We start from the raw sequence: 26,370 nt of genomic DNA, 5'->3' as shown, positions 1-26,370 counted from the left end.
TTTAACTGTAAATTATAATGTGACATAACATGATCAAAATTTCATATTTATAAACATGTGTTATCATGCGTCACAGGATCGTAACTATTTTGATATCTAGTAAAAGAAATAATCCCGGCAAACTTAGTATTGTAACAACATTCAGTTGTTATTTATTTATTTTTTATAAGACCTGAAATTCTATTACTATAAACTTTATAAGGCCTAAAGAAAGCTTTATTCACATGTTGGAAGTTGATAGAACATTTTGGCAGACATTTTTATAGACATTTGAGATAGAACTGAAAGACTTTGACAATATTCTCGAAATCAAGTTCCATTGGAAAAACAGTTTACTCCAAATAGTCACATCATCATTATATGTCAATTTAGTCACTTTTTAGTTTGATGTTAGACTGATATATGCATGATTTCTTCAGATCTCCTCAAAAATATTTTGAGATTTAACGCGGAATCTTTCACTTCCGGTTGTCTGTTACGCTGAGTTTCCCAGCAACGAAAATTAGTCACCCACGAATATTAATGATTTCACAGTAATCATTATTTCAAGGTTTTTAAGTAAGGTTTTTTACCATCATTTGGTCAATTTAATTTTACTGTAATGTATACTACAAGCTGTTTTCAGATCGATTCTGCTCAAAAGTTGAGTGAGCGCCATATTATGAAATGTCTTTCGCTCATTTCATTCGTGAAAGACATACGTCTTTCGCCTTCTACCTGAGAAAATAAGCAGTTCTACCAACCTTAACTTGCATGGATAAATTCCTTATAATCCAAAGCATCCATTTGTTTCATGATATATAACTTTCAGTTATTTACATTTATGTATTTTATCACTAAAGATATTTTATCTGGGAGATGTCTTTCAAGATGGCGTCATTCTGACAGATTTGCCAGAGATGCTGACTTGTAACGGCTCATTTCATTGGTCGACATCTTTAGACCGCGTTATTTCATTGGTGTTAGACTTTCCTTGCCAGACTTTTTCTCTATAAATGTAAGTGAGCCACTGGAAAAACCTTATAATAACCTTCACGCCTACGTAAAAAGTATATTAAAACTAGAACTACTCTTTGTAAACTGCTACGCGACTAGTAAAGCTTAGTCGTACGATATTGTATGCCTGATAACTCAATACATCTACTTAAAGGAAATGTGCTAATAATTATTACCGTTCAAAAGAATCGACAGTTGTTTAAATAGTAATAAATATCTGATTACTATAGATATCTGGAACTGTTTTACATCAGAATAATGAATTTGTGATGTAGAACTATTGTTATGGAGTATTGAAATCAGAAAGTTTATTAATAATTTCTAGCAATCTATATTGCTCATTACAACCATGAACTTAAAACTGTGTTGACTTTAATCTCTTCCGCCTGCCATTACTGACTTAGCACCTACGAGTGTTACAGTATTATGCCCCTTTTGGAATAAAGTCCCCTTTAACAAAATAACATGTCGTGGGGTGCTTTTGACGAGATAATTGATTACAAAATACTCGAAAGCAAGAACGCCAAAGTAAATTACTGGGAACGGAATAATTATATTTTGTTTTACCATTTAAATTTATATCTGTAAACCTAGTTAGTAGAAAAAAATATTAGAAGTAAAACCAAAGTTATCCTACTGACACATAATAATTCTCGCTCAATCTTTCTCAGTTCGAACGGTGACAGAAAGCTATATTCTAAATTTTGAAATAGCATTATTGTGATTTACGCCATCTAACTGGACAGATATCTAACACTGTGGACAAATGCAGATACGCCCAGCTACAGTTTCACGAAACCTACTTAGGGCAAAGTTAGAACTTAAGAGTAAGGTTTATCAAGGACATTAAGCAGTTTCATTTTTACTATTTGGCTATTCCACCAAAGCTGCGCCGAACAAAAATAAGATTTTGTCCAGAAATTGAATTAACGACACATTCTAAATTGATACAAGTAATACCAGATGAAAAAAAAAAGTGTTTTCAGAGTCCATACTTTGGAGAGAACTTAGGATGGAATTTATGAACTACTGCGATACGGGCCCCTGGAATTCATAATTTAGACGCTAAGCGAAGCTGGTTATGGTCAATGATGTGTTATGTAAAAGTAAATCATAGAACGACAGTGGAACGTTTTATACTTGTGTTGTTTTTAAAAGATGTGACACGACTCGAACTTTATAAAACTTAAATAAAAAGAAACTCTCAAAGAAAACGTTGTATGATAAATCTCATGATAACACAAACGGACATTTTACAGTATCATGGCGTTCAGTATTTTGCTTTTCACAGGTAATATGGTAAAAAGGTCATGTTTGCGCGTACAGTGTTCGCATAACCAGGCCTTAACGTTGACTGACTGGGTTTTCAAAATCCCGCTCCGATACATACTTTTTAATCAAATGTTATGAAATAGACCCGACATTAATAGAAAACAGATGCAGTAAAGTACAATGTTTTTATATACTCTTATAATATTTCCAATTATAATAATTGACCGTTTTATTGATCTTCCCGAATCTTGAATTATAGGCCTTCGAGTGGTTTCACGTCTAATATACCACGGTTCAGAGTTCAGAACCGTGGTAAATTAGACGATAAATCACAAGAAGACCTTGATTGTTTGCTTTCTGACATGCTCATTGACATATTTTAATGAATATTATGCTAGACTTCATTTACTAGAGGGGTAATGTATCGGACGTCATGCGGCAATTTGACGTCGTCATAATGCTTTCTTACCGGTCCACGCGTCAACCGTTGTTTATCGTAGAATATACAGAGCTTGATTTCCTTCTTTGTTTAACTGGAAATCAAATCGAGCCATGTTAGAATATTTCTTAAATAACTTGCACACCATTGGAAAGGTTGTAATAATTTACTGAATTATGGTATGGCATTATGGCCACTTGAAAAAAAAATGTTTTTGTTTATATCAAATAAAAAGAATGTTCAACTTACGCTCTTGTTCAGATGAGATAAACTGTAAATGTGTGACAAAAGATGTATAACATCTGTAGTTTATGTGGGCAAGGGAAAGTAAAATTGAAAATTCCACAAATTTGCGCTGATACCAGTGCGAAAAATAATCATAAAAAATCCAATTTTGAGAAATTCCAGGGAAATGTTGAACGGATGTATTACACATACTTAGCACTTCATCATGTTACATTTTCAACTTGCCGATTCCGTTGTTTCTATGATAAAAACGAGTTAAACTCCGATTTCAGGACACTAAAGTTTGAGCCAAAAATGGCCCAAAATGCACACCTTGCGCGACCTGTACCATCTTATCTGCAAATGACTGACCTAAAACATACGTATATTTTTAAAGCATTGTGACCAGACGAAAATAATGGCGGGAAGAAAAGTGTCTCATAGCCGTTTACTTTTTCCTCAAATGTGAGCTGAAATTGGATGGATGGGTTACCGTTTTCATTTCGTCTGACTTCCGTTATCTCAGGTAAGATTTTAGACCAAGCCGTCAACACGGAGTTAGGAAAATCGATTCAAGCATATATTTATTTTGCACAATAATTACTTGTACTCGGGAATCATTAGTTCTATAAACATCATAAATAACCAGTTGATTATACATTTGTAAATGCCTTTAAAGTACATTTACCTGTTTTATTTAAGAAACGTAACGGGCCACAATACGAAACTGATCCATGCCACTTTAAGATTATTCAATTTATGAACAAAAGCGGGTTTCACTGGTTTTGAACTTTTACATATCTTTCGCAAATTAAACCAGATAAAAATGTTTTCAATAGCACGAAAAGAAGTCTACATACGTGAGCGTCTAAACTTGCCGACTCCTCAAGCACAAAATGAGCCAAAATTTACAAATTGTCGCTACGAGACAAAGAATGTAAAATACATCGGGTTTTATCATTTTCTGGCGTAATTTAACGTACTTCGTCATTAGGAATAATATACGGTCAATTTTGCATCATTTTGCGAACATAAAATGCCCCCACCCCATATATGGCTATTTATCTATTTCATGGGGACCCCACCATCCACCAGACTGACGAAACATCCCCCAGATTGACGAAACATCCCCCAGATTGACGAAATGCATAGGTGGTGGGCTAAGTATGCGTTACGTGAGTTGAAAATAATAAAAATGATGCTACACTGCTAATGAGGGTAGAATTAAAAACAAAATTGTATGTGTATATATTGACTTTCATGCCTTGATGTGTCCTCACCATAACATTTTTGATCTGCTGTGCCGTCAATTAGCGTTTCTAATCTCCAGAAAGTTTAGAATATCAAACAACAGATTCTAAACTATGTAAAACCGCGCAAAATTAAAGAGTTCTTTCGAAATTTAATTTTGGCCGATTTCACTTATGGGGGCAAGGGACAGTAAATTTGAAAACTCCACAGATCTGCGCTGTTGAGCAGTACATGTCACGTGTGTGATATAGGGTGATATAAAATCACTACAATCTGTAAAGTAATCAGCGACATTATTTTCAAAATCACAACTTTTGTAGCAATTCAACAAAGACACGTTTTTTTCTGCATCAACAGAAATAGATCCAACTTGCTCATCTACATGTATATATACAAAATCATTTTGTGAATTCGTAAAGTCGTTGATATCAAACTGACCTTGAGCCTCATTTGAAACATTTGCAAAATGGGTTTTAAAATCTTCCACACTGACAGGATTCTCAGAACTAATGTTTTCCCTGAATTTATTGATATATTTCCAGAATTTTCTCATATTTGACATCTTTATTTTTTCTCTTTAATAAAATAATAACTTAGTCTTCAGTTTAGTTTGAACAAATAATTTCCTACTTGTTACAAAATCAAACTTATTATCGTTAGATCTCTTACTATTGAAAAGACGCTTAGCCGCGTATAATTTCAATATCGCTTTTTAACAGGTTATATACCAATAAAAGAAATTGTTCTTTATTTCATATAAAATTCAGCTACTTCAGAACAATTTTGATACAGTTTCGAGATTTTCATTCCGTCGTAGACCTATTTTCCACAAGATATCCATACATTTGCTTCAAGAAAACGAAAAGAAAAAGGGGTGTTGAATAGTATGCAGTGAAATGCAAGTCAACTGAAGTTAGGTACCCTTATATTGCCGCATTTCAGAAAGCGGTTCGCAGAATAAACATATCCTACTTTCGTTTTCACGTAAACAACACGCAAACATGCGAAAATAAGCATGAAAAGTATCTTATTTCATGTAAAATTCATTCCAATGTGAAAAGTGAAATAATGCACATTTGGCCCCCGCTTTACGCGCAAATTCGCGAAAAATGGAAAAACTAGTATCTATTTATTATGGACTTCTTTCGATTACGCCATGGAAGCACATTTTTGACCGAATTACTGCTATATAACCTTACAATTGAACCATAGAAATGTTTGCTTTTCGTTTGGTTTAGGGCGATTACTCAAAGTTTTACCTTAAAGGCCTACCTTCCGTACCCGGGGGAAATGGGTAACAACAGGCTGTTAACATCTCATCGAAATATCATAGACCGTGTTTGAAAAGACAGACATACATTCATCATACTCGCCGAAAACGAGTTTATCAGTTATTACTTAATATCCCTAAATAGTAAATACATGTCCATTTCTGTGAACTGTGTTTAAAAATGTATCTTTTTCAGTCGAGTTACAAACAACTTATAGCAACACAACTAACATTTGGTATGTTAACTTAACTATTCAAAGAGAATGTAATGGCACAGTGGCCAGAATATCCATGTCCGTCAAATACATGCATGTAAGTAAGCTTATTATAATAACACTATAGATATTAATGAATAGTCAACTAAACTACAAACATGCGTATTTCTATAAGCTACAGTCACACGTACGGATATGTCCGTGCGTTGAGGTACAGTGCGGATGGGATTGATCTGTTGGGGAGCGGACACGGTTAAGTACGGTGCAGTACGTCTTAGTACGGGAAAAATGGTGAGAAACGGGATACAAAAAATACAGGACGCGTATAAGTACGGATAAGTACGGTTTTACTACGTTTTACTGCGCCTGACAACTTGCCCAGCGCATGGACGGAACTGCGGTGAACTACGTTGAACTACGCTTAAGTACGGACAGCCTCGGATAACTACGTTAAGCTACGGATCAATACGCATGACTACGTTCGCATTAAGTTTTAGTTACGGGTCGGTAAGTTTCATATAAATAGACCACGTGTAGCCAGCGTTTTCATTACGATTATCTTTGACATCATGTCAAACTACGGCAAGGTACGTTTTAGTACGGATAACTACGTTTAGTACGTTTAACTACGGATGAATAAGTTTCGACAAAGTTGGACTAAGTCACGCTCAAATGGCTACGGATCGCTCAAACTTTTGTGCATGTTCAAAAGTTAGAGAAACTTGCAAGTTTGGAATACGTCTTGAATATATTTTGACCAAGTGTTAATACGGATTGATACGGATTACTACTTTGAGGTACGGCTCAGGTACGGATCGATATGGATTACTACGTTTCTATCCGTGGCTAAATGTAGCTATCCGCGCCGCATGTGTGACTGGGGTAATACAAAGTATTGTAAATACACTTGTCCTCTTCTAATGTACCGTTTAATACCCCAGTCACACATACGGCGCGGATAGCTACGTCAAGCCACGGATAGAAACGTAGTAATCCTATCGATCCGTACCTGCGCCTTACCTCAAAGAATTAATCCGTATCAATCCGTAACAAAACTTGTTCAAGACTTATCCCACATGTGCAAGTTTCTCCAACTTTTGAACATGCACAAAAGTTTGATCCGTAGTCATTAGAGCGTGACTTTAGTCCAACTTGGTTGGAACTTACACCTACTAAAACGTAGTTATCCGTACTGAAACGTACCTTGCCGTATTGATCCATAGCTGAACGTATTTATCCGGGGCAGCCCGTACTAAACCGTAGTGTTCAACGTAGTTCACAGCAGACCCGTCGCGCGCTGGGCAAGTTGCTAGGCGGAGGAAAACTTAGTTCAACGTAGTACTTATTCGCGTCCTGTATTTTTTACTCCCCGTTTCTCACCATTTTTCCCTTACTTAGACGTATTGCTACGTACTTATCCGTGTCCACCCCCACCACAGACCAATTCCATCCATCCGCACCGTACCTCAACGCACGGACTTATCCGTATGTGTGACTGTAGCTTAAAATACACATATCATTTTCCTTATACCCCAGTCACACATACGGCGCGGATAGCTACGTCTAACCACGGATAGAAACGTAGTAATCCGTATAGATCCGTACCTGAGCCGTACCTCAAAGTAGTTATCTGTATCAATCCGTACCAACACTCGGTCAAAACGTATTCAAGACTTATCCGAAACTTGGAAGTTTCTCAAACTTCTGAACATGCACAAAAGTTTGAGAGATCCGTAGCCATTTGAGCGTGACTTTACTCCAACTTGGTTGCAACGTATTCATACGTAGTTAAACGTACTAAAACGTAGTTATCCGTACTAAAACCTACCTTGCCGTAGCTGAACGTAGTTATCTGAAGCAGTCCGTACTTAAGCGTAGTTGAATATTAATGTAGTTCACCGCAGACTCGTCCGAGCGCCGGACGCAATAAAACGTAATTCAACGGAGTACCCCGTACCTATCCTTACTAATACCCCAGTCACACATACGGCGCGGATAGCTACGTCTAGCTTCGGATAGAAACGTAGTAATTCGTACTGATCAGTATCGATCCGTACCTGAGCCGTACTTTAAAGTAGTAACCCTTATCAATCCGTACCAATTCGTACGGCTCAGATACGGATCAGTACGAATTACTACGTTTCTATCCGTAGCTAAACGTAGCTATCCGCGCCGTATGTGTGACTGCGGTATCAATCGCGTCCTGTATTGTTTTGTTTGTTCCCCGTTTTTCACCATATTTGCCGTACTAAAACGTACTGCTCCGTACTTATCCCCCAACAGACCAATCCCATCCGCACCGTATCTCAACGCACGGATATATCCGTATGTGTGACTGTAGCTTTACAAAGCGTCCCGTAATTATTGATAGACTGATCAATATTACGATGCATTGGCAGTTTAATCCCTTGCTAAAATCAGTAATAAGGTCAAGATTAAGGTCAGGTATATGTAAAATTAAATATATAATATTTCGAAAAGCGGATAAAAAGATATTTCTGTAAGTTATCGCCCTTTCGGCGGATTTCACGCTTGAGGAAACAGTATATATACAGCTATATATAGCATAGCCGGTCACACATTAATATATTGATTTCCCTATTACTGAAATAACAGTCTATGTATATTGACCAACCTCTAATAAAATATTTAAGCCTATCTTGATTTTATTGGATTATTTCACCATTTATCTGCTTCATTGTAAGTATTTTAATATCTTTTTTTTTCTCTACAAAAAAATAGTCTTCAAATTAAAGTAATAAGAACTACGTATAAATTCAATAAAGTTTATTTTAACTTATGAGTCATACGCTACAATGTGTACATGTATAAACTCTTCAACAAATGTTTAAAGACAAACACCAAATGAGGTTATAGTGTTGGGTTTTCGTTATTGTCATAAAATGTTACATTAAATGTAAATAAACCTTTCACTGACGACGAAAATGCCACATTAGGGCTTGTTATTACATCTAAAGTAGAGTATTATAGTACATGTATACTACTTTACGCTATTGATTATATTTTAGGATACTTACACAACTACATATTCACTGTAAAAATTTCAGCGTTATACAGAAAGTTTTCAATATAAACTCACTCATTAAAATATGTAAAATCTGAATATAACAGACAGCTAGACGTACAGATCTTTTTTTTTCTTGAACATAATAGGTACAAACACAGAAAACATACATGGTATACAACCTAATATAATATATCAATGAAAATACGGAACAATGCTATATGAAAAAAAAATGGAAAGAAAAATAAACAATGAAAAATGGCTGCCCATTCAGATTCAGCCTAATTATTTAACATGAATCCGTCTGGTAGCGAAACCGAAAAAGAACTAGAACGGTTTAGCCTTTGTCATCAATTAAACTAAGCCATGACTGTGTACAGTCATTAGCATACATGCATAAATTATGTTTAGAGTTAAGATTTTTAGCGTATCTAAATGCAGCCATTCTAAGACTACAATTGTGTGCTTTTCAAAATAAGCGATGTTAAAACAGGGGCCTAATAAATCCTTACTCTATCTTCTAAAGCGGACATTACGAGGCGGTGTCAGGGGAACGATGTCACGACCACAGAAAAACCGCATCACTGGTGGAGGTATGTGGCGAAAGAAACAACAACGAACTGACGAACAGGAAGGACTGGTGCTTGACAATTTAGGTAATATTCAACTATTTGAAAAGAAGGTAATCAGTAGAGTTTGTGCTAGAAGAAACAAAGGATCATAAATTTTACTATCTAATGCATTTTTATTATAACAGTCTAAACTTGAAGAGAAAGATGTGGTAACAACATAGCATTAAACATTTGAATAAAGACAAAATGTAGTGTCGCCATTTTTAAAATTTGCAGGTGGTGAAAGGCATTCATTAATTACATCAGAATCAGTGACGTTAGCGGCAGAACTTGGTGAAACTACATCATCCCATAGTTTTCAGAAAGAGGTGTGTGACGATATCTCTTTAGTTGAGAGATTGCTGTTTTCGAAGGGTATGGTGGCATATTTTTGCATATGAAAATCATAAAATTTTCGAAAACAATAGATTTCGCGAAAATCTGAATAAACCTTCGTGAATTTAGGAGAACGTTTTCATGATAATATTTTAGTTATTGAGACTATATGTCAAATAAAGATACTCAGTAAAGACAATTTCTATTTTTATGAAAATAAAATGTTCGCGAAAACCTTTTATTTTCGTGAAAACAAACGTTTTGTTGCCATATATATGCATACACTGTAGCAGATAATTTTCCCGTTAAGTTTAAATTTCCCACGATATTTCATTTTTTTTTCTTGAATATTTATAAGATTTTCATAATATTTTCAATATTATCCTATGCAGAAAAACAACATTTTTTTAAAGATAATTCATTTTTCACGAAAACAATCATTTATTTATTATCACATGCAGTAGTTGGCACAATCATGCTTTTTTTTCATTTAGAACAAGAGTTTCTTATCATTAAAGGTTTTTAAATTTTCACAAAAAGTACGAATTTTCCTGAAAACTATCTGCTTAAGTGAATGCAGGAATATGCCACCATAGAAGAGTAATATCTGTTCTGTAACTGATACCTCTTTTTATAGATAGGTATCTTTCTTTGTAATAGTTGCAACAGTGTAAGATAATTGGATATGGGTCAGGCTTTGACTGATAGCTTAATATTTCTTTAACTCACACAGGTAGCTGTTAAATATTAAGATATCTTTTTTAGTAAAAGTGTTCTCTCTCTCTCTCTCTCTCTCCCCCCCTCTCTCTCTCTCTCTCTCTTATTAGATACCAATTCTAATATTAAGGAGATATGTTGTCAGCGAAATGCAATCTCTTAAGCCAAAAGAGATATGTGCTTAACACTGACACGGAGCTGTCATAGAATGGAAAAATATATTATATTGTCTTAAAATTGTAGCTTTAAACGCTTAAGAAATAGCTCATTTTATTCAGAATTCGAAAAAATAATCACAAATTTGATTTGATTTTAATTGGTGCTGCAGGCACTTTACTTTATCAAATGAAACGTTGCAATTTTTGTTCACAGGGCTAGCTTCAAAACACTGCTAGCTCTTTTACGTGAAAATTCTATCTTTTTCAAGAACATGGAGTAGAGCTCTCTTAATCTATATCTACTGGCATAGAGATATCTTCCTAAGGACTTTACAACAATAACTTTCATGATTGTAGTTCTATCTCTAAAATATGTAATGCTATCTAGTTGCATTGGAAAGATATTTATCTATTAATGAAACCAGATATCTTTTCCTGTGGTCTGTGAATGAATAGTAAGTTGTTCGACTCTGGACACCATTTAACCCTTCTCCAACTTCTGTATAATGCTTTTACATCCAGAATTTCTGTTGACAACTAGTGAGAATAGTTGAAGGTCTATAAGAAAAGTAAAATAGATCAAAAGAATTGTAATGATCTCACTGATGCGCGATTTCACGAGAAAACGGCCAGTTTTTTTCCTCTCTGGCCTTTCACTATTTTGTTCCCTTGTTTATACTGGTTATAATCTTTCTATAATCATTTAATACCAGACGTGTGTGAATTGAACGACGGTCTTTAAAACGTTAATTATAATTACTTCCCTTCGACATTTTGTTTGCCTTCTGTTTTATAGGTAGCACATAAAACAAGCACGCTTCTGACTGGTCGACAAGAAGCGGAAACGGAAGTGTTCACGGATGTACTTGTTAGAAGGAAGGGAGGTGTGGACAAGGCTTTACTTTTTGTGATTTCTACAATGAAAATAGAATCAAAAGTAAGTTATTTTAATTTTGGATACATTTAAACGACACTGCATGTAGAAAACTATCCCCAAGAGTATAAAGGGTGAGCATATTCAGGTTTGGAGTCCGCTGTTCAATCAATTAAGCACAGTCGTATCATTTTAATGTTCAGCTTTTTTTTATTGCTATTTCATTTTTATGTTTTATGTTTTAAGTGTGGTTGGTACAAATATTCTGTATTTTGATTGTCTTTTTAACACTTGAGTTTAAAGTCATCAGGCGTGCAGTCTGAATCAGATTACTTCTTTTCAAAATACTTAATTCCTATATTCAGTTTAAGTGTTTTGTCTTTTATTACATTTTGTATGTGTTATTTCACGTTTTGATCTTTTTACATTTTATTGCTTTTTGATTATGGTACATCATCATGGTTCCCGTATTTATTTTTATTCAGATTTCAGTGCTTGTAAACAATCTGATAAACCGGGGTGCCAGCACTTCTGCTGCTGACTGTGAACTGAAGACACCTTTACACCATGCTATCATTAGGAATTTGAAAGGTATAGATTACTATGAACTCAATTAATTTCAACGAAACAAGACATATTTTGAGAAGTCAAAACTGCAGGTTGACTGCAGTTTGGAGACCTTAAAGGGTGGAGAACAACCGTCAACAACTTCACTGTGCTTCTGGTGGTACTACCCAGACAGCATTACTATATCGGCCCGATACAGGTATAATGTCGGAATGTCGGCAAAATGTGCTGATGTAGGGACGACGTCGGGCCGTTGTAGTACCGCAAAATATTGAAATCGGTAGACGACATCAATCAGTGTAACTATTTCGTACGTCGGATTGACATAGGGCCATATATATATTGGATTCTCTAATATAACTATATTTTTCAAAATATTATTGATAAAAGTGAAAAAGTAATCTAATTGTTTATATGTGCTAATTTATTAAGCAAATGTGATGTATGCCAGAAATAATCAAACTAGGTTCCAACAAAATTTGTAGACGGTATTCATCAAAATTTTATAAGTAATAAAGGGAGGTAATTATTAAGATGCATTTTTATTTTTATGTAAAATGCCGCCATAGAATTATTTATATTTACAAAAACTTGAAAATATAAATATGTTTGAAATTCTAATTGAACAATTTTGATAGTGTTAAGAATATACAGCAAGCTTACGTAACTGTATAAAACATGCAGTATATAATTTTGAAAAATATTATATCAATAAAGTCAAATAAGCATCATACACACGATGCAAGACACATCATTTCTCAAGAAAATTACTCTGAGAATTTGCAAATAGTATATTTTAAGAAAACTGATAAAGTACTGCGCGTCACACTATTTCGCGACCACGATATGATCTGCTAATATCGGGCCGATATCATTTTGATGTTGGTTAAATATCGTTTGCCAATATCGGACCAATGTCATTATGATGTTGGCCCGATACCGGTTGCCGACGTCGGGCTGACATCATTCCTATTTGCAGCCGAAATTAAAGCCAATATCGGGCCGTAAAGATAACGGCGTCGGTTTGATATCGGGCCGATATAGAATGTTGGCTGGGTAGTACTTGTATATCATCCTCCTTAAAATACAGTCAAAACCTATTTATAAAGGATACAGTTTTCTGCCCAAGTTCAGTCCGAAATAGTTTTAAAGACCCCTGTCAACAAAGGCATTTTTCATTTACAGACAGATTAACTCAGGAACATTTCCAAATAACAGCGAAATCAAGCTTTGTTTTTCAATTTAATGTCACTTAAAACCGAAAGATCACTTTTTCTTGCATGCGAGACAGGTTTTTTCCCCATGTATTTTACCGATGCAGGAAACCTGGGATGCCTTACACCCTTGAATGTAACATGGCTTACGTGCTGTAATTTACGAATGGATGCTAAAATCCATACGCTACTACATTAAAACAGTACTGAATTGAAAGCATTTGAGCAGCACCATGAGAAAACCAACATAATGCATTTGCGATTAGCATGGATCCAGACCAGCCGGTGCATCCGCGCAGTCTGGCTAGGATCCATGCTGTTCGCTTTCAAAGCCTATTGCAATTAGAGAAACCGTTAGCAAACAACATGGATCCTGACCAGACTGCGTGGATGCGCAGACTGGTCTGGATCCATGCTGGTCGCAAATGCACTATGTTGGTTGTCTCATGGTGCGGAACATTGGTTAATTTCATTTCTTCAAATAACTGAAGAATAAATTGAGCATGCAAGAGAAAATATCTACCACTAGTTGAAGGTGTCGATGTAAATATCTGGATCGTTTGTAACTGTTTTGCGGTAACTCGGCAGACAAACCAGTTACCCTGGAGCCAGATTTGTACCCAGCGAAAGATTCTTATAATTGTACCTAGGTGTTGCTGCCAAGTTACTTGACAATGATGCTTTTCCCAATGCACGTGACAAATACGGCACTCTTCCGTTGAAAATTGCCATGGACAACAAAAATGACGACATGTGTGCACTTCTGCTTGCCTATATGCCAAATGCATTGTAAGTAAAAATCAGCTATAAAAATGTCCAAAGGGTGTCCTGTGCTGTTAGAAGATAAAATAATGGCGATATTAAGGTAATAGGATGACAGTGGTATAATAGTAGGTGCCTACCTAAGAATAATTGAATAGTTGATCATCCCACCATAGTCATCTTATTATCAAGCACGGTCATCTCAGTTTATTGAGCAATGGCCAATGGTAGAATTTTTACGGAAAGCCGCATCAGTAGTTTCATGGTAGAATGTCCGCTTGGTGTGCGGGTGGTCGGGGGTTCGATCCCTTACCGTGTCACACCAAAAACGTGAAAATGATACCGGTAACTCCCTTACTTGCCACTCAGTATTTACTTGGTTGAATCCGAAGGTAATATAACCCCAGGTTATAATATGTTACTGGATACAATGTACTTAGTTTGCCTAAGTTGTCGCACAAGAGCTTCGTAGCTTATGTTGCTTGTTGATTGAATGCAACGTTAGATAAAGTTTGTAATGTTAAAACTTAACTTCATCTTTAACAGAATCCTGTTTTTCGTTAAATGCAGCAATAGTGTAAGCGATGCAAGTATATGTAAATACCTACTTTCATTATTACTGAAGAAACTCTTCAAGTTCACAAACAGTTATAACAGCAGCGCAAATATGGTCGAAGTGAAAGCAAATTGAACACGTCTCAGTTTGAAACGAAAACATTTGAGCCGCGCCATGAGAAAACCAACATAGTGGGTTTGCGACCAGCATGGATCCAGACCAGCCTGCGCATCCGCGCAGTCTGGTCAGGATCCATGCTGTTCGCTTTCAAAGCCTATTAGAGAAACCGTTAGCGAACAGCATGAATCCTGACAAGACTGCGCGGATATGCAGGCTGGTCTGGATCCATGTTGGTAGCAAAGCCACTATGTTGGTTATCACATGGCGGGGCTCATTTCTTTAAAAAATTTATTTTTGAAAAGTTTGTTAGTCACTTCATTGTTGCACAGTATAATCACATGGTGAAGAAGCTGTTACAATAATATTTAAATCTGTATATATTATTTTTATTTAAGTGTGCGTGGCTTATTTATCTCATGCGAAAGAAAAGATGCCGAATTTTCAATTCATGATTTACTTCGTATTGAAACCAGTATGCAGGTATTTCCTTTTAGACATAACCTGTCCTTTTTGGTAGTTGTTACGAAATGACATCTCGTATGTGACTTAGGCATTGCGTAAAATTTTCCGTCAAATCCAAAGAATGCCAAAGTCATATACGAGAATACCTTATCTCACTTTTGGAGACTACAAAATGGGAGTCATTACGTAGCTTCTTCCATAAACTAATACAAATGTTTTTTGTTGTTTTCGCCTTATTTTCACAATTCCGTGACTAGCTTTTTGGTGGTTTTGGGAAGCGACGTTTAAAGATTTGAGTGTCAATGAATTTACACTAATTACAGCCTTCTTGATCTAAAATTTTGCCTTTTTATGTTACTTGTACAAGGTAACAAATTCGCCATCATACAGAGGCCATAGAGATATACCTAAAGGCGCTACAATCTCAATTTTGTCAAAAATGGACTTACGGTATTGTGAAAATAAAAATTGTGAAATTCTAGCAAACGAAATAATTTTGTGTTTGGAAAAACATAAGGTCATTAAAAATCGCTGTTCGATTTTTATTTGTCTGATCTTGTTCGACGGTAACTTTGACATGCGTGGAGCCGTGTTGTAAGTAGTTGGTAGAGGTGTTTGCCTAAAGGAGACATCGTATCGCTCGCACACACTTATGATCACTGTCAAAAAGTTCATTTTTGAGATAAAGGATCATGTCTTTTTCTGTCCAGACTGTAAATTAGACATTGAACGGAGAACTCATGGAATTTAGTTGCGTGAAAGCTTGTCGAATGAAATGGCGTGTCGCGCGCAAGACGTGGACCTATCCTTCGCAGTTCCAGGCTAGAGGTCTTTCCTGATTTGTTTGTACTGTGTAATGCGCGTGATGTAACGTCTCGCTCATGGAATTACTTCAAAGTGCCCCTTCCTTAAAGACATCTGTTGAGCATATTTCAGTCCAGTCCGTAAAGGAGGAACAGGACGGCCGCTATACATAGTTGCCGTTTGAACGGAATGTTTCTTGTGACTTTAACTGAAGTGAATATTTGTTTCTACATCATCTACGTCAATACCCATGTTTGCTTCCAGAACTGAAATATTTATTTTCAAAAACGGTTAAAAAAGATACAGGCCGTTTTCTCATACAAAACACGCTTTCCGTAATACTACTATGCTGTTTGTTTTGCCTTGAATTTTGCCACACCATTTGTCTATCCCTCCGTAGAAAACGATTCTATCAATATTTGACTGCTTGATAGAGACACGAGGTTCCACCGATAGACTGAGAGTATATTACGATTTGTTGGAATGTGACGAAAACGGACGGACACCAACTGACAGCAGTTTCATTGGAAAGTCAAAATCGCCGCTTCAAGTGATTGCAAAGAAGGGAAATAAGGTATATATGTACATATATCGAGGAGTGGTAATTATATATAAATAACGAAGGCACTTATTATATAATAACAATTTTGGCACCAGCCCCTCTATATACTTATTGGCTATCATAAGGTCAGTTATGATGTTACATTTATTATTTCAAATGTGAAAACAAAACTACTTGAATTATCTATGGTGCCTACAGGATCTACAAGGACAGTGTTATCAGCAGTTAAGACACACACGATGAAAAGCACCCAATTGTATCAACTAAGTGCTGTTGTCCTGAAACATAGCTGAAAATAAATAGACGCTTTTGTTTTATGAATAATTTGGTGTTTTTAGTCTTACGACTGTTGATGAAAATGATAAAATGATACTTATTTTCTTATACTTCGTTGATTATTAGGCTAGTATTATTTAGATACAGCTTAGGTGAATTTCTCAAACACTCCATATAAACGAGCATGCCTGCAACACGTGTAATGCAGTAATTGTTGAAGACGAATACATCTTTTTTTGTCAAATGTATGATACCTGAATAAGTTTACATCTCTCTTCTTTACAAATTGAAAGAGTACTGATTTTTTTGGGTGAAAATGTAACATATTCTTAGTAAAATTCTTATCGCAACGGACTATCAATTATTATATTATTTTATATACTTTATGATACACTTGACATAAAATGGTCAAAACAATATGTGCGTTATTGGAATGACTATAAGAATAATAGAAATGTACAACATTTTGTTGCAGAACATTGTTTACCATGATGCAGTACGGTTGCTTATAAGAAGAAAATGGAAACTGTATGCCAAAAGGAGGTTTGAGTAAGTTGAAGAAACGGTTTGGGGCTTTTTCATAAGTTTGATCAAACTAACATTACGCGAACATTACTTCAAAACATTTTAGTACTTTTCATTTCGTGTCATCACAGCCATTTTCGTATTGACCGTTAAAAGACAGTTTTAATATTTTATTTGAGTCTCATCCATTTACATTTTATACATATATACAGACAACAAAAATCATACATATCATCAGTAAATGGCCATTCTATATAGAATTACAAGAGACTATCTAAAAAACAAGTGCTGTCCGTAAGACAGCGCGCTCGACTTTTCTTAGTGCTTGACTCTGAATTAGAGCTTTGCCAGTAAAAACATTCCAAGTTAAAAAGGGACAGAACTCATGAAGACATGTCTGAAAGGAATTCTGCGTTCACCATATTTAAACAATTGCATTCGACTTAAATTTAAATACGATTAAAATTACCTTTGATCTAATTTCATTAGTTTGTAGCACATGCAAGCCAATTCGTTTGTTTGTGTAAGTCGTTATGCATACGTTTATTCACTATTATGTGTTGTTCAGAAGAAATAAAATACGATTAAACAGTAGTATTGAAAGCAGCCCTTTTCCAGCCATGTAATAACTCATAACATCCAAGTTGACAGCTGTTTATTTGCTTTTAGCATAAAATTAAAAACCTTTTGGAACTTTAATATGTCCCACCACAAGGTCACTGTGAAAAAATATTTGAGCAGATTTCTTCACGACATTCGCTTGTATAAAAACAAAAACATATTTTTATATTGTCAGCTCTGTAATATTTCTGTTTGAATATCTGTACATGCTTTTATTACAGGTTTAATTCCTTTCTGTATATTCTTGGATTATTTTGCATCACATACTCTGCTATCGTGGCAGTGATGTCACCTGACCCAGCTGTGTATAATGGTCCTCTGCAGATATCCAGGACTGTATTTGAAGTTTTATCCCTTGTAATGGTGGCGCAAACATTTTGCACAGAAATTAATTCATTAAGACGGTGAGTTAAAGCAAGAGCGTGTACGATACATTACTTATGTTACCGAAAGATCATTAATTTTCGTCGGGGAATAGGTTCCATTGATTCCGCGTTTGCGTCAATAAAGTTAAATCAAAACAAACAAGATGAACTTCCATTGAAAAAAAAGTGAAAATCCACTTATTCGTAACCCATCCTTGAGGTTAACCGCTCGGCCATGGGGGCCTTTAGACTAATTTGATTTATCATCCTTTATCACGAAGTTTCTTTTTATATTGGCCCATGCTTTAATATCATTACAAGTTTCTTTATATATTGGCCTATGCTTGAATATCATTAAATCACGTTTTAGTCATTTCTATATTACATTTCAGAAACAAGTTAGAATATTTTCATGATACATTTAACTGGTTTGATATGTCGTCTTCAATTTTGCTGATTTGTGTTGTTCCTTTGCGATTTACACATAACGATGCACAGTGGCACGTGTTTGCATTTGGATATTTATTTTGGACAATAAGGATTTTCAAATTTGCTGCAGTATTTAGGTAACTATAAAACTTTTATTGTCGTAAACGCGTTTGTTTCATATAGGTTAATATTGAAATAAGTGAAAAGATATGAAATGTCCGTATTTCAATTCCTAGATATTTTAGGTATATTTCTGAAATATACAACATCATGATTTGAAAGATAGTCAGACTAAACAAGAAAGACGAAATGATGGCATATGTCGTGGCGTGATACTCTTTCAAAAAAGTAAGATGTATCAAATGTTAAAACTGGAGAAAGTTATTGCACCTAAGGATTCTTACTTTAAAGCAGCATGCCTCCAGATCGTTCGACAACAACAAAAATATTTTTTTTAGATATCTTTAAATAGATTCTATATTTCTTAAGAAGGCTTTAAAACTTAATAACTACCAAACATTATCATTATGTTACGGAAACACTTGAGAATTTGCTGTTTTTACTACTTTTTACTATGAAAATTGAAAAGCGTTTGTCACGCTTTTACTCCAGGTAAACTGTCTCGATTATAAATATCTATATTTTGAAGTCATTATTCACTACTTCAGCTAAAGCGCTATTGGTTACGACGACGGAAAAATGTCTTTATTGCCGCGGCGGTCCGGAGTTCGATTCCCTACGCGGTCATCTTTTTTTTCTTAATTTGGAACTTTTAAAACATGTTAGAAACAAAAATTCATATTGTAATGTTCAAACTTCAGTTTGAAAGAAAGACTATTTTAGCCAAATTTGGAGGCATGCTGCTTTAAGTAAAATGTGTGATCTTCTTATTTCTATATAGTAAATCTGACCGCTCTTGATTTCCTGCAGGAGGAATATTCTTCAAAATGGACTTTGAAGTTGATCTGAATTACAATTCACCCAAAAGGACATTACAGTTCCAGTATCAAAAATGGTAGGAGTACCTTCATCGCTTAGCGCTCAGAATTTAGAGGGTAGTACAAAGATTGTTCAGCCCGGTGTCAGTATAATGTGACTAGGTGGGGTATCATGTCAGGTGTCTATGGAGTGATATTTCAGTGAGGCAGCACTATTAATTTTGACATTGTTCTCACTGCTTCAAATAGATGCCATCGTTTATAAATGAAAAGTTTGAAAAATGCGCTAAACCCGAACACGTACTGTATCTAAACCTATGTTGCATCTTGTTTTCAGACAAACAGGGGCGTATACACAGATATTGACCAGAATTATTGCCCACGATTTTATCCAGTTTGGTGTCGTGTTTCTTGTCATTCTTCTGGCCTTCAGTGGATCATTCTTCCTGTCTTTGAGGGGTGACAGAGACCTAGATACACATAATGAAACAAGGTAATACTTTAACAGGAACTATTGGTATGGAATGAAGCAAAATTCGATATGCAGATTTATTAGACAAATAGATTACAAAATGAGACAATTTTAACGTTTAAGATTTTGAAATAGTAATTTTTACACATTTTGAGTATAACTTTGTGTCTAAACATAATCCAATATTGGTAACAAGTAATGTCTGTTCTAAGAGAGAAAAATAGATGTGTCTCATTTTCCAGGGTGTTGTCTATAACGTTGAACATATTGGTTGACAACCTGTTCTGTAGACTATGTTTTCTCCGGAGCTACATATGATTACTCGTTATGGAACATGTTTCCCGATTTAACATATGATTACTCGTTATAAATCATGCTTTCCCGATACTATATATGATTACTCGTTATAAATCGTGCTTTCCCGATGATTACTCGTTATAAATCGTGCTTTCCCGATGCTATATATGATTACTCGTTATAAATCGTGCTTTCCCGATGCTGTATATGATTACTCGTTATAAATCGTGCTTTCCCGATGCTATATATGATTACTCGTTATAAATCGTGCTTTCCCGATGCTGTATATGATTACTCGTTATAAATCGTGCTTTCCCGATGCTATATATGATTACTCGTTATAAATCGTGCTTTCCCGATGCTGTATATGATTACTCGTTATAAATCGTGCTTTCCCGATGCTATATATGATTACTCGTTATAAATCGTGCTTTCCCGATGCTGTATATGATTACTCGTTATAAATCGTGCTTTCCCGATGCTGTATATGATTACTCGTTATAAATCATGCTTTCCCGATGCTGTATATGATTACTCGTTATGGATCATGCTTTCCCGATGCTATATATGATTACTCGTTATGGATCATGCTTTCCCGATGCTATATATGATGACTAGTTACAGACCATGCTTTTTTTGATGCTATATCCTTTTCGCACCCGTTACGTAATAAAACGTATTTACGTCTAATGACCCTTTCACGCGTCCATAGAATCAACATTTATTACACAAAAATCATTTTGAAATATTTACCGGTATCTGCGGCATATACTGACACTTTTAGAGAGCAATAAAAAGGACCTTTTGAACAATTTGACGAAATTCTAAAAATCTCCATATACCCTTACTCAGTTACGGACCCCTGTGGGATTGTGTTGTTTTCCGAATGCATATATTTTTTTCTTAGATGAAAAACTGTCTGATTGACCCCTGCCCGTGACTATAGACCAAAACAAATGCGAATTTCGTTTCCAAGCTTAGCATGTGCACTTTCAGTTTCTTTTTTATTTTTGTTTTCAATTTGTGTTTATCCTAATCTTATCACATGCTTGTAATAATCCTTGATTTGGAAAAAGCTTTGAACTTTTGATAAGGTGAATGTCGTTTAACGTCATATTCTGTGTTATCAAAAACATACGTATGCCTGTATAAAATGTGCCGGACGTCCTAAGGATATACATGTGATGTCTTGCTACAGACCATGCCTTTTCGATGTTATATGTAACTACTTGGCATAGACCATGCTTTTGTGATGAACATAATCATTATGTAGTATGACCACCATGTATTTCTGATGTTAAAGACCATGTTTTTCCGATGCTATGTAATATGATTACTCTGTAGACTTTCTTCCTACGACGTTATAAATGATTATTCGTTCAAAAAGTAGGAGTAGATTTCTTGAAAGAACATATATATATATAGTACTTCAATCACAGCCAGAGAACTTTGCATCGCAAAGTAGTCCCGCAACAAAAATAAACTGTGGCAGAAAAATATAGCAGACGGGTTGCTTCAAAAATCCAACAACACGTACATTTTCAATATAGGCAAAATACACAAATAGGTAAGGGGTAGAAAAAAGGGTGGGGGTGTAAGGGAAAGTAGACAAAAGTAAGATTGAACATTCAACAGGGAAAGTCACACTCCAAAACCGCAGTCTCCCTTAAGTGAAAACCACAACAGCGCAAATTTGCACGTACACAAGACAAACACACGCACGCACGCAGCAAACAAACACAAGCAGGAAAAAACAACACATTGGATCACTGCCTAGGGACTGCCAGTGGCAAAAGAAATGATCGGCACCTGGCCTCACTTATAGTAGAAGAAGAGGGGCAAGAATGCAAGGAAGCGATGGGGAAAGAAGCACCAACAACAAACAAGACAATATATTTATATACACAAACGGACAAAAAACCAAGTATCGCCTTGGAACAGTCAATAACCTATATAAACGAAACTCGCGGTTTAATCGCGTTTAGGGCATGCCAACCTCGCACTTCCCTAATTTTCAACAAGTTAGACAGGACATTGTTAATGAAATAACTCGCGCAGAGAAAGGCTTTAACATTAGTGAAAAATACCAGATTATATAAAGTAAATATATTAAGTAACATATAAAATGGGTCAGACTAAGTTATAATTACATCAAGACCATGTTTCTCCAATGTTGTACTATAATTTTAAAGCTTGATGTTGCATAATGATAAAATGTTAATGTTGCCGCCAAAATATTTCAAACTGATTGAAACGAGTAAGAGATATATTAGTATCATCATCGGCACTTATAATCATTTCCAGTACCTTCTGGGGAATATTGTTCGTTGGCGTTAGGTCGTTGACAAAAGCACAACCTGTGGTTGATTATACCGGAGAGGACGGATACGGGTAGGTTTAATCCAGATATAGTCTATTTATTATTAATGGACTTTCAGTGTATATTTTATTTCATATTACTATACATTTAGCAAAATATTGTTTCAACTTGCTCTGCATTCAGTATATATTATTCAGTATAATAATTATATTACTGTGTCTGCAGTTTTGCTCTCTTTTGTCTTTGTTTCCTTGTACTGTACTTGCAGTGCATATTGGGTTTCTAGTTACTACAGTTTATATGCAAATAACTTGATGAAAATTTTCATCTTAATATAATGTGAATATACCGTGCCTTCTGATTTTTTTCTAATTTACAGAAAGTACAGGCATTTGAAGATTTTGGATACCTTTTCTACACAACAATTCTTCCTGTGAAATGTCTGATTTGGATTTGGTTTGCTCATGTTTATATTTTGTTGATATTTGCAGGACAGTTAGTGTTATACTCATGGTATGCTTCTTGTTCACGTGCATTGTTATCCTCCTCAACATCCTCATTGCACAAGTGACTGATACATATCAGAAGGTCCAACAAGATGCGCAGAGAGGGTTAGAGGTCAACAGAGCATGGATCGTGGCCAAAGTGGAGTTAAACAGTTTCTTCTGTAGAAGAGTGAGTAGTGATTTTTTTCGGCGGCTGACGCCACAATAATTTTTTGTTTGATACACGAGTATTTGAAAACTCTAGTGTATTTCGTACACCAGGCCCAAGGTTAGATTATTGACTGGTATGCCTTTAAAATGTGATGAATATGAGTTTGTGAAAAAAGAACTAAACACAATTGAAAATAGATTTAATTTTTTACGATCCGGCTTATTTTGCATAACATATGAAACTATCAAGTGAAGGGTTTTCTTTAAAGTTTTGTTTTTCAAAACTAATAGTCAATGTATATCATCTACTTTGAATCATAATTTTATACATTTAAGGACTTTAGAAAATCAAACTATGCGGAGTATGAAGACATAGAGGAACTTAAAGACGTTCTAACAAAATGGGAATCTCCACCGCTCAATGAAATGAACAAGTATGTCAAAGACATCTGGGATACTTTAGATAATCATAAGATGAACCTTCTTACAATACAACATAGGTTGGTTCGTCAGGAAAATACTTTGCGGGATATACAGTAAGTGTAATCCTTTTAACGTTTCTATACGGAACAAATTAGATTAAAGTTGTCAATACTGTTCAATAAAATAAGGGGCCTCTGTGGCCGAGGGATCAAGGTGGCTTACTTCAGATCATTTGCCCCTCAACAATATAGGGTTGAAACCTTGTTTTGCGTTGTATTTAAAATTCTCAATGTGAGGAATCTTCCAACATGCTAACGGAAAGTCGTGGTTTTACCCAATTGCTCGCCCGGTGAAATAATATCGTGAGGGGCACCTGGGGCCTTCCTCAACCAAAAAAATCTTGAAAAGTCGCCATATGGCCTACATGGTACCGGCGTGCTTCTTCACCCAACAAAAACAAAAATATCCTCCCCCAATATGTGTAACTATCATACAGCTCCTTATTTAAATAGCTGGTCAATAGTTTAGTGCTTGAGACCTGTCTGAGAGTAAATCTTGCTTGGCTTTTAAAAGTGAAAACTTATTTCTGATACGATGGGATAAAGCACTTACTGAATGACTCGGTGATCAGTTTTCAAGTTATTGACGCCGGCCCTTCGGACATTGTGCAATGGGTTTGACTATTGACCGGCAAACATTTCAATAAGTGTATAGTTACTTCCTTTCCCGAATATTTTGAAGTTTCATCAAAATCAATTATTTATTTTGTAAACGTGATGAAATTGAATATATTAAATTAAGATGAGAAATGTCTTCTATTTTTGAAAAGCCGAAACAAATTTTAAAAAAGATGTGATTATATTACACTAAATGATATTTTATAGACATGTTGCTTAATCTTTCTGACTGTGCAAGTAATTGTTATTACCACGTGGTTGGTGTAAGGTTCATATTGTTTATATTATTTAATCTTTATACGATAATAACCATTTTCAATTACAGAGATCAGTTGCATTGCCTAGTTGCTATGAACACAACAAGATCCTACGATATACCAGGCGGAGGTCCACAGTTTTCTCAGAGACCGAAGCTCTATAGCCGTAATACGAAACAAAATGATTTCATTCAATCCGACGACAAGAGTGACAACAGTGCAAGGAGAAAACATTTACATAAAGGAAAGAGCATTACACTTGCTGATGTTCAAACTGTTTTTAACAGTATAGAGAAAGAAAACAATGAATTAAGTAAAGCGGATTCTACAGAATATGATGATAATATTTGGTAATCATTTAGTAGCAAATGTTTTATGGTTACTGCGCCAAAGCAATAAAAGTTGAGTAGTAGTGGTTCAATTGTTCCTGACATTCACAACTTGAGAGTACTTTCCGGTAATTCTCTTCGGCAGTATCTTTCCGTGAAATGAATGTGACACATAGCAGCAAATGTTTCGAAAGATCTTCCCCAAATACTTTCTTAATTACAGTATTTCAAAATTAGTGAAAACTTATGTTTAACTTTTAGGTAGTGTCGTTTTGTGGTCCATGTTTTTCTTGGACAACTTGTGTATGAAAAAAAATGGTACCACTGTCTTACTTTGGTATGATGGTAAGAGGCGTCAAGTAGAGTCTAAGATTTTGTTGTTTCTGTATGGCTGTGATTCCAGTAAGTATAAAAGATTTGATTCCATACCTCATATTTTCTTTTGATGTTAATGAGATCTGAAACCAATTTTTAGACATGTTTGTCGTGATATAACCTGTAATGATTTGTTTCGCCATAAAACCAACTTCGATCCATTTTGACTCAGTAACGTTCTGTATTTGAAAGTCTTTCAGTGAAAACTGAAAATTCATGAGCAAGAAGTGTTTTTTTATATCTTACTTTAGCAAGTTAGTCACGATATCTATTATTTACGGTAGTGAATCCGTTATGGCTATGGCCAATTTTCATGCGTTTTCAAAATTTTAATGCTATTTCGACATTCCACGGGCGGAGTTCATACTGCTATTTCCTTTGCACTTTGCGGACATATGGTAAAGTTATATGTATATTTATCTGAGCAATCCCTTCTCTCACACCATACCCATAGTTAGACTTCTTTAATGTGTAAAGGCATGTGCACAAAAATGACAAATTTTGCCGACACCTGTTAGTTGTAAGGTGTTTTTTTTAGAAAAGTAATACATGGAAATAAAAAATAGCGCTCAGCTCATTTACACGGATAGTTCAGCTTTATTATGTATGCTATAGTTTTTCGCATTTGTGCTTGATGACATAGAATACTTGTATCGAAAGTTATGACGCGAACACACCAATAACTTTTCCAGCTTCAGTCTTTTATCAGAGTAAGAGTTCAGCACTTCATGGTTTTAATGTATTGTCACATTGGAATAAAGTTTGTTTTACAGTAACTTCGAAATTTCTCAGAAATAACATCATGTACCCCACCACCTAATCCATACATTCCAAAATAGCATAGTCTTCAAGTGTGCACAACTTGTTGTGCAAACATCAGCTCTACATTGCGTGATGTCATTCTAGGATTTATTGATCATGTTGCAGATGACTTCAACGGAAACGGCCAATTACCCTTAATGTCTGTATGTGCA

General features: G+C 35.3%; 1 protein-coding gene across 3 annotated transcripts; it reads left to right on the top strand.

Annotated features, from left to right (window-relative positions):
- Nucleotides 1-8,244: 8,244 nt before the first annotated feature.
- On the top strand, nt 8,245-25,449 carry LOC123529761 (uncharacterized). Of its 3 annotated transcripts, XM_045310280.2 has the most exons (16): nt 8,245-8,368; nt 9,220-9,349; nt 9,542-9,633; nt 11,312-11,452; nt 11,875-11,980; nt 13,821-13,959; nt 15,004-15,088; nt 16,275-16,448; nt 17,188-17,261; nt 18,080-18,262; nt 18,616-18,789; nt 19,928-20,083; nt 22,664-22,750; nt 23,171-23,354; nt 23,672-23,871; nt 24,761-25,449. In XM_045310280.2, the coding sequence occupies exons 2-16, from the start codon at nt 9,250-9,252 to the stop codon at nt 25,044-25,046; spliced, it is 2,181 nt and encodes a 726-aa protein (XP_045166215.2). In that variant the 5' UTR covers nt 8,245-8,368; nt 9,220-9,249; the 3' UTR covers nt 25,047-25,449. The 3 variants fall into 3 exon arrangements, with proteins under 3 accessions (XP_045166215.2, XP_053377741.1, XP_053377740.1); XM_053521765.1 differs by lacking the exon at nt 8,245-8,368 and having other exon boundaries at nt 9,293-9,349; nt 9,542-9,679; XM_053521766.1 differs by lacking the exons at nt 8,245-8,368; nt 9,542-9,633.
- Nucleotides 25,450-26,370: the final 921 nt, after the last annotated feature.

This window comes from Mercenaria mercenaria, chromosome 13, assembly GCF_021730395.1.
Source record: "Mercenaria mercenaria strain notata chromosome 13, MADL_Memer_1, whole genome shotgun sequence".
Taxonomy (NCBI): domain Eukaryota; kingdom Metazoa; phylum Mollusca; class Bivalvia; order Venerida; family Veneridae; genus Mercenaria; species Mercenaria mercenaria.
This window is presented reverse-complemented; position numbering and strand designations above follow the sequence as displayed.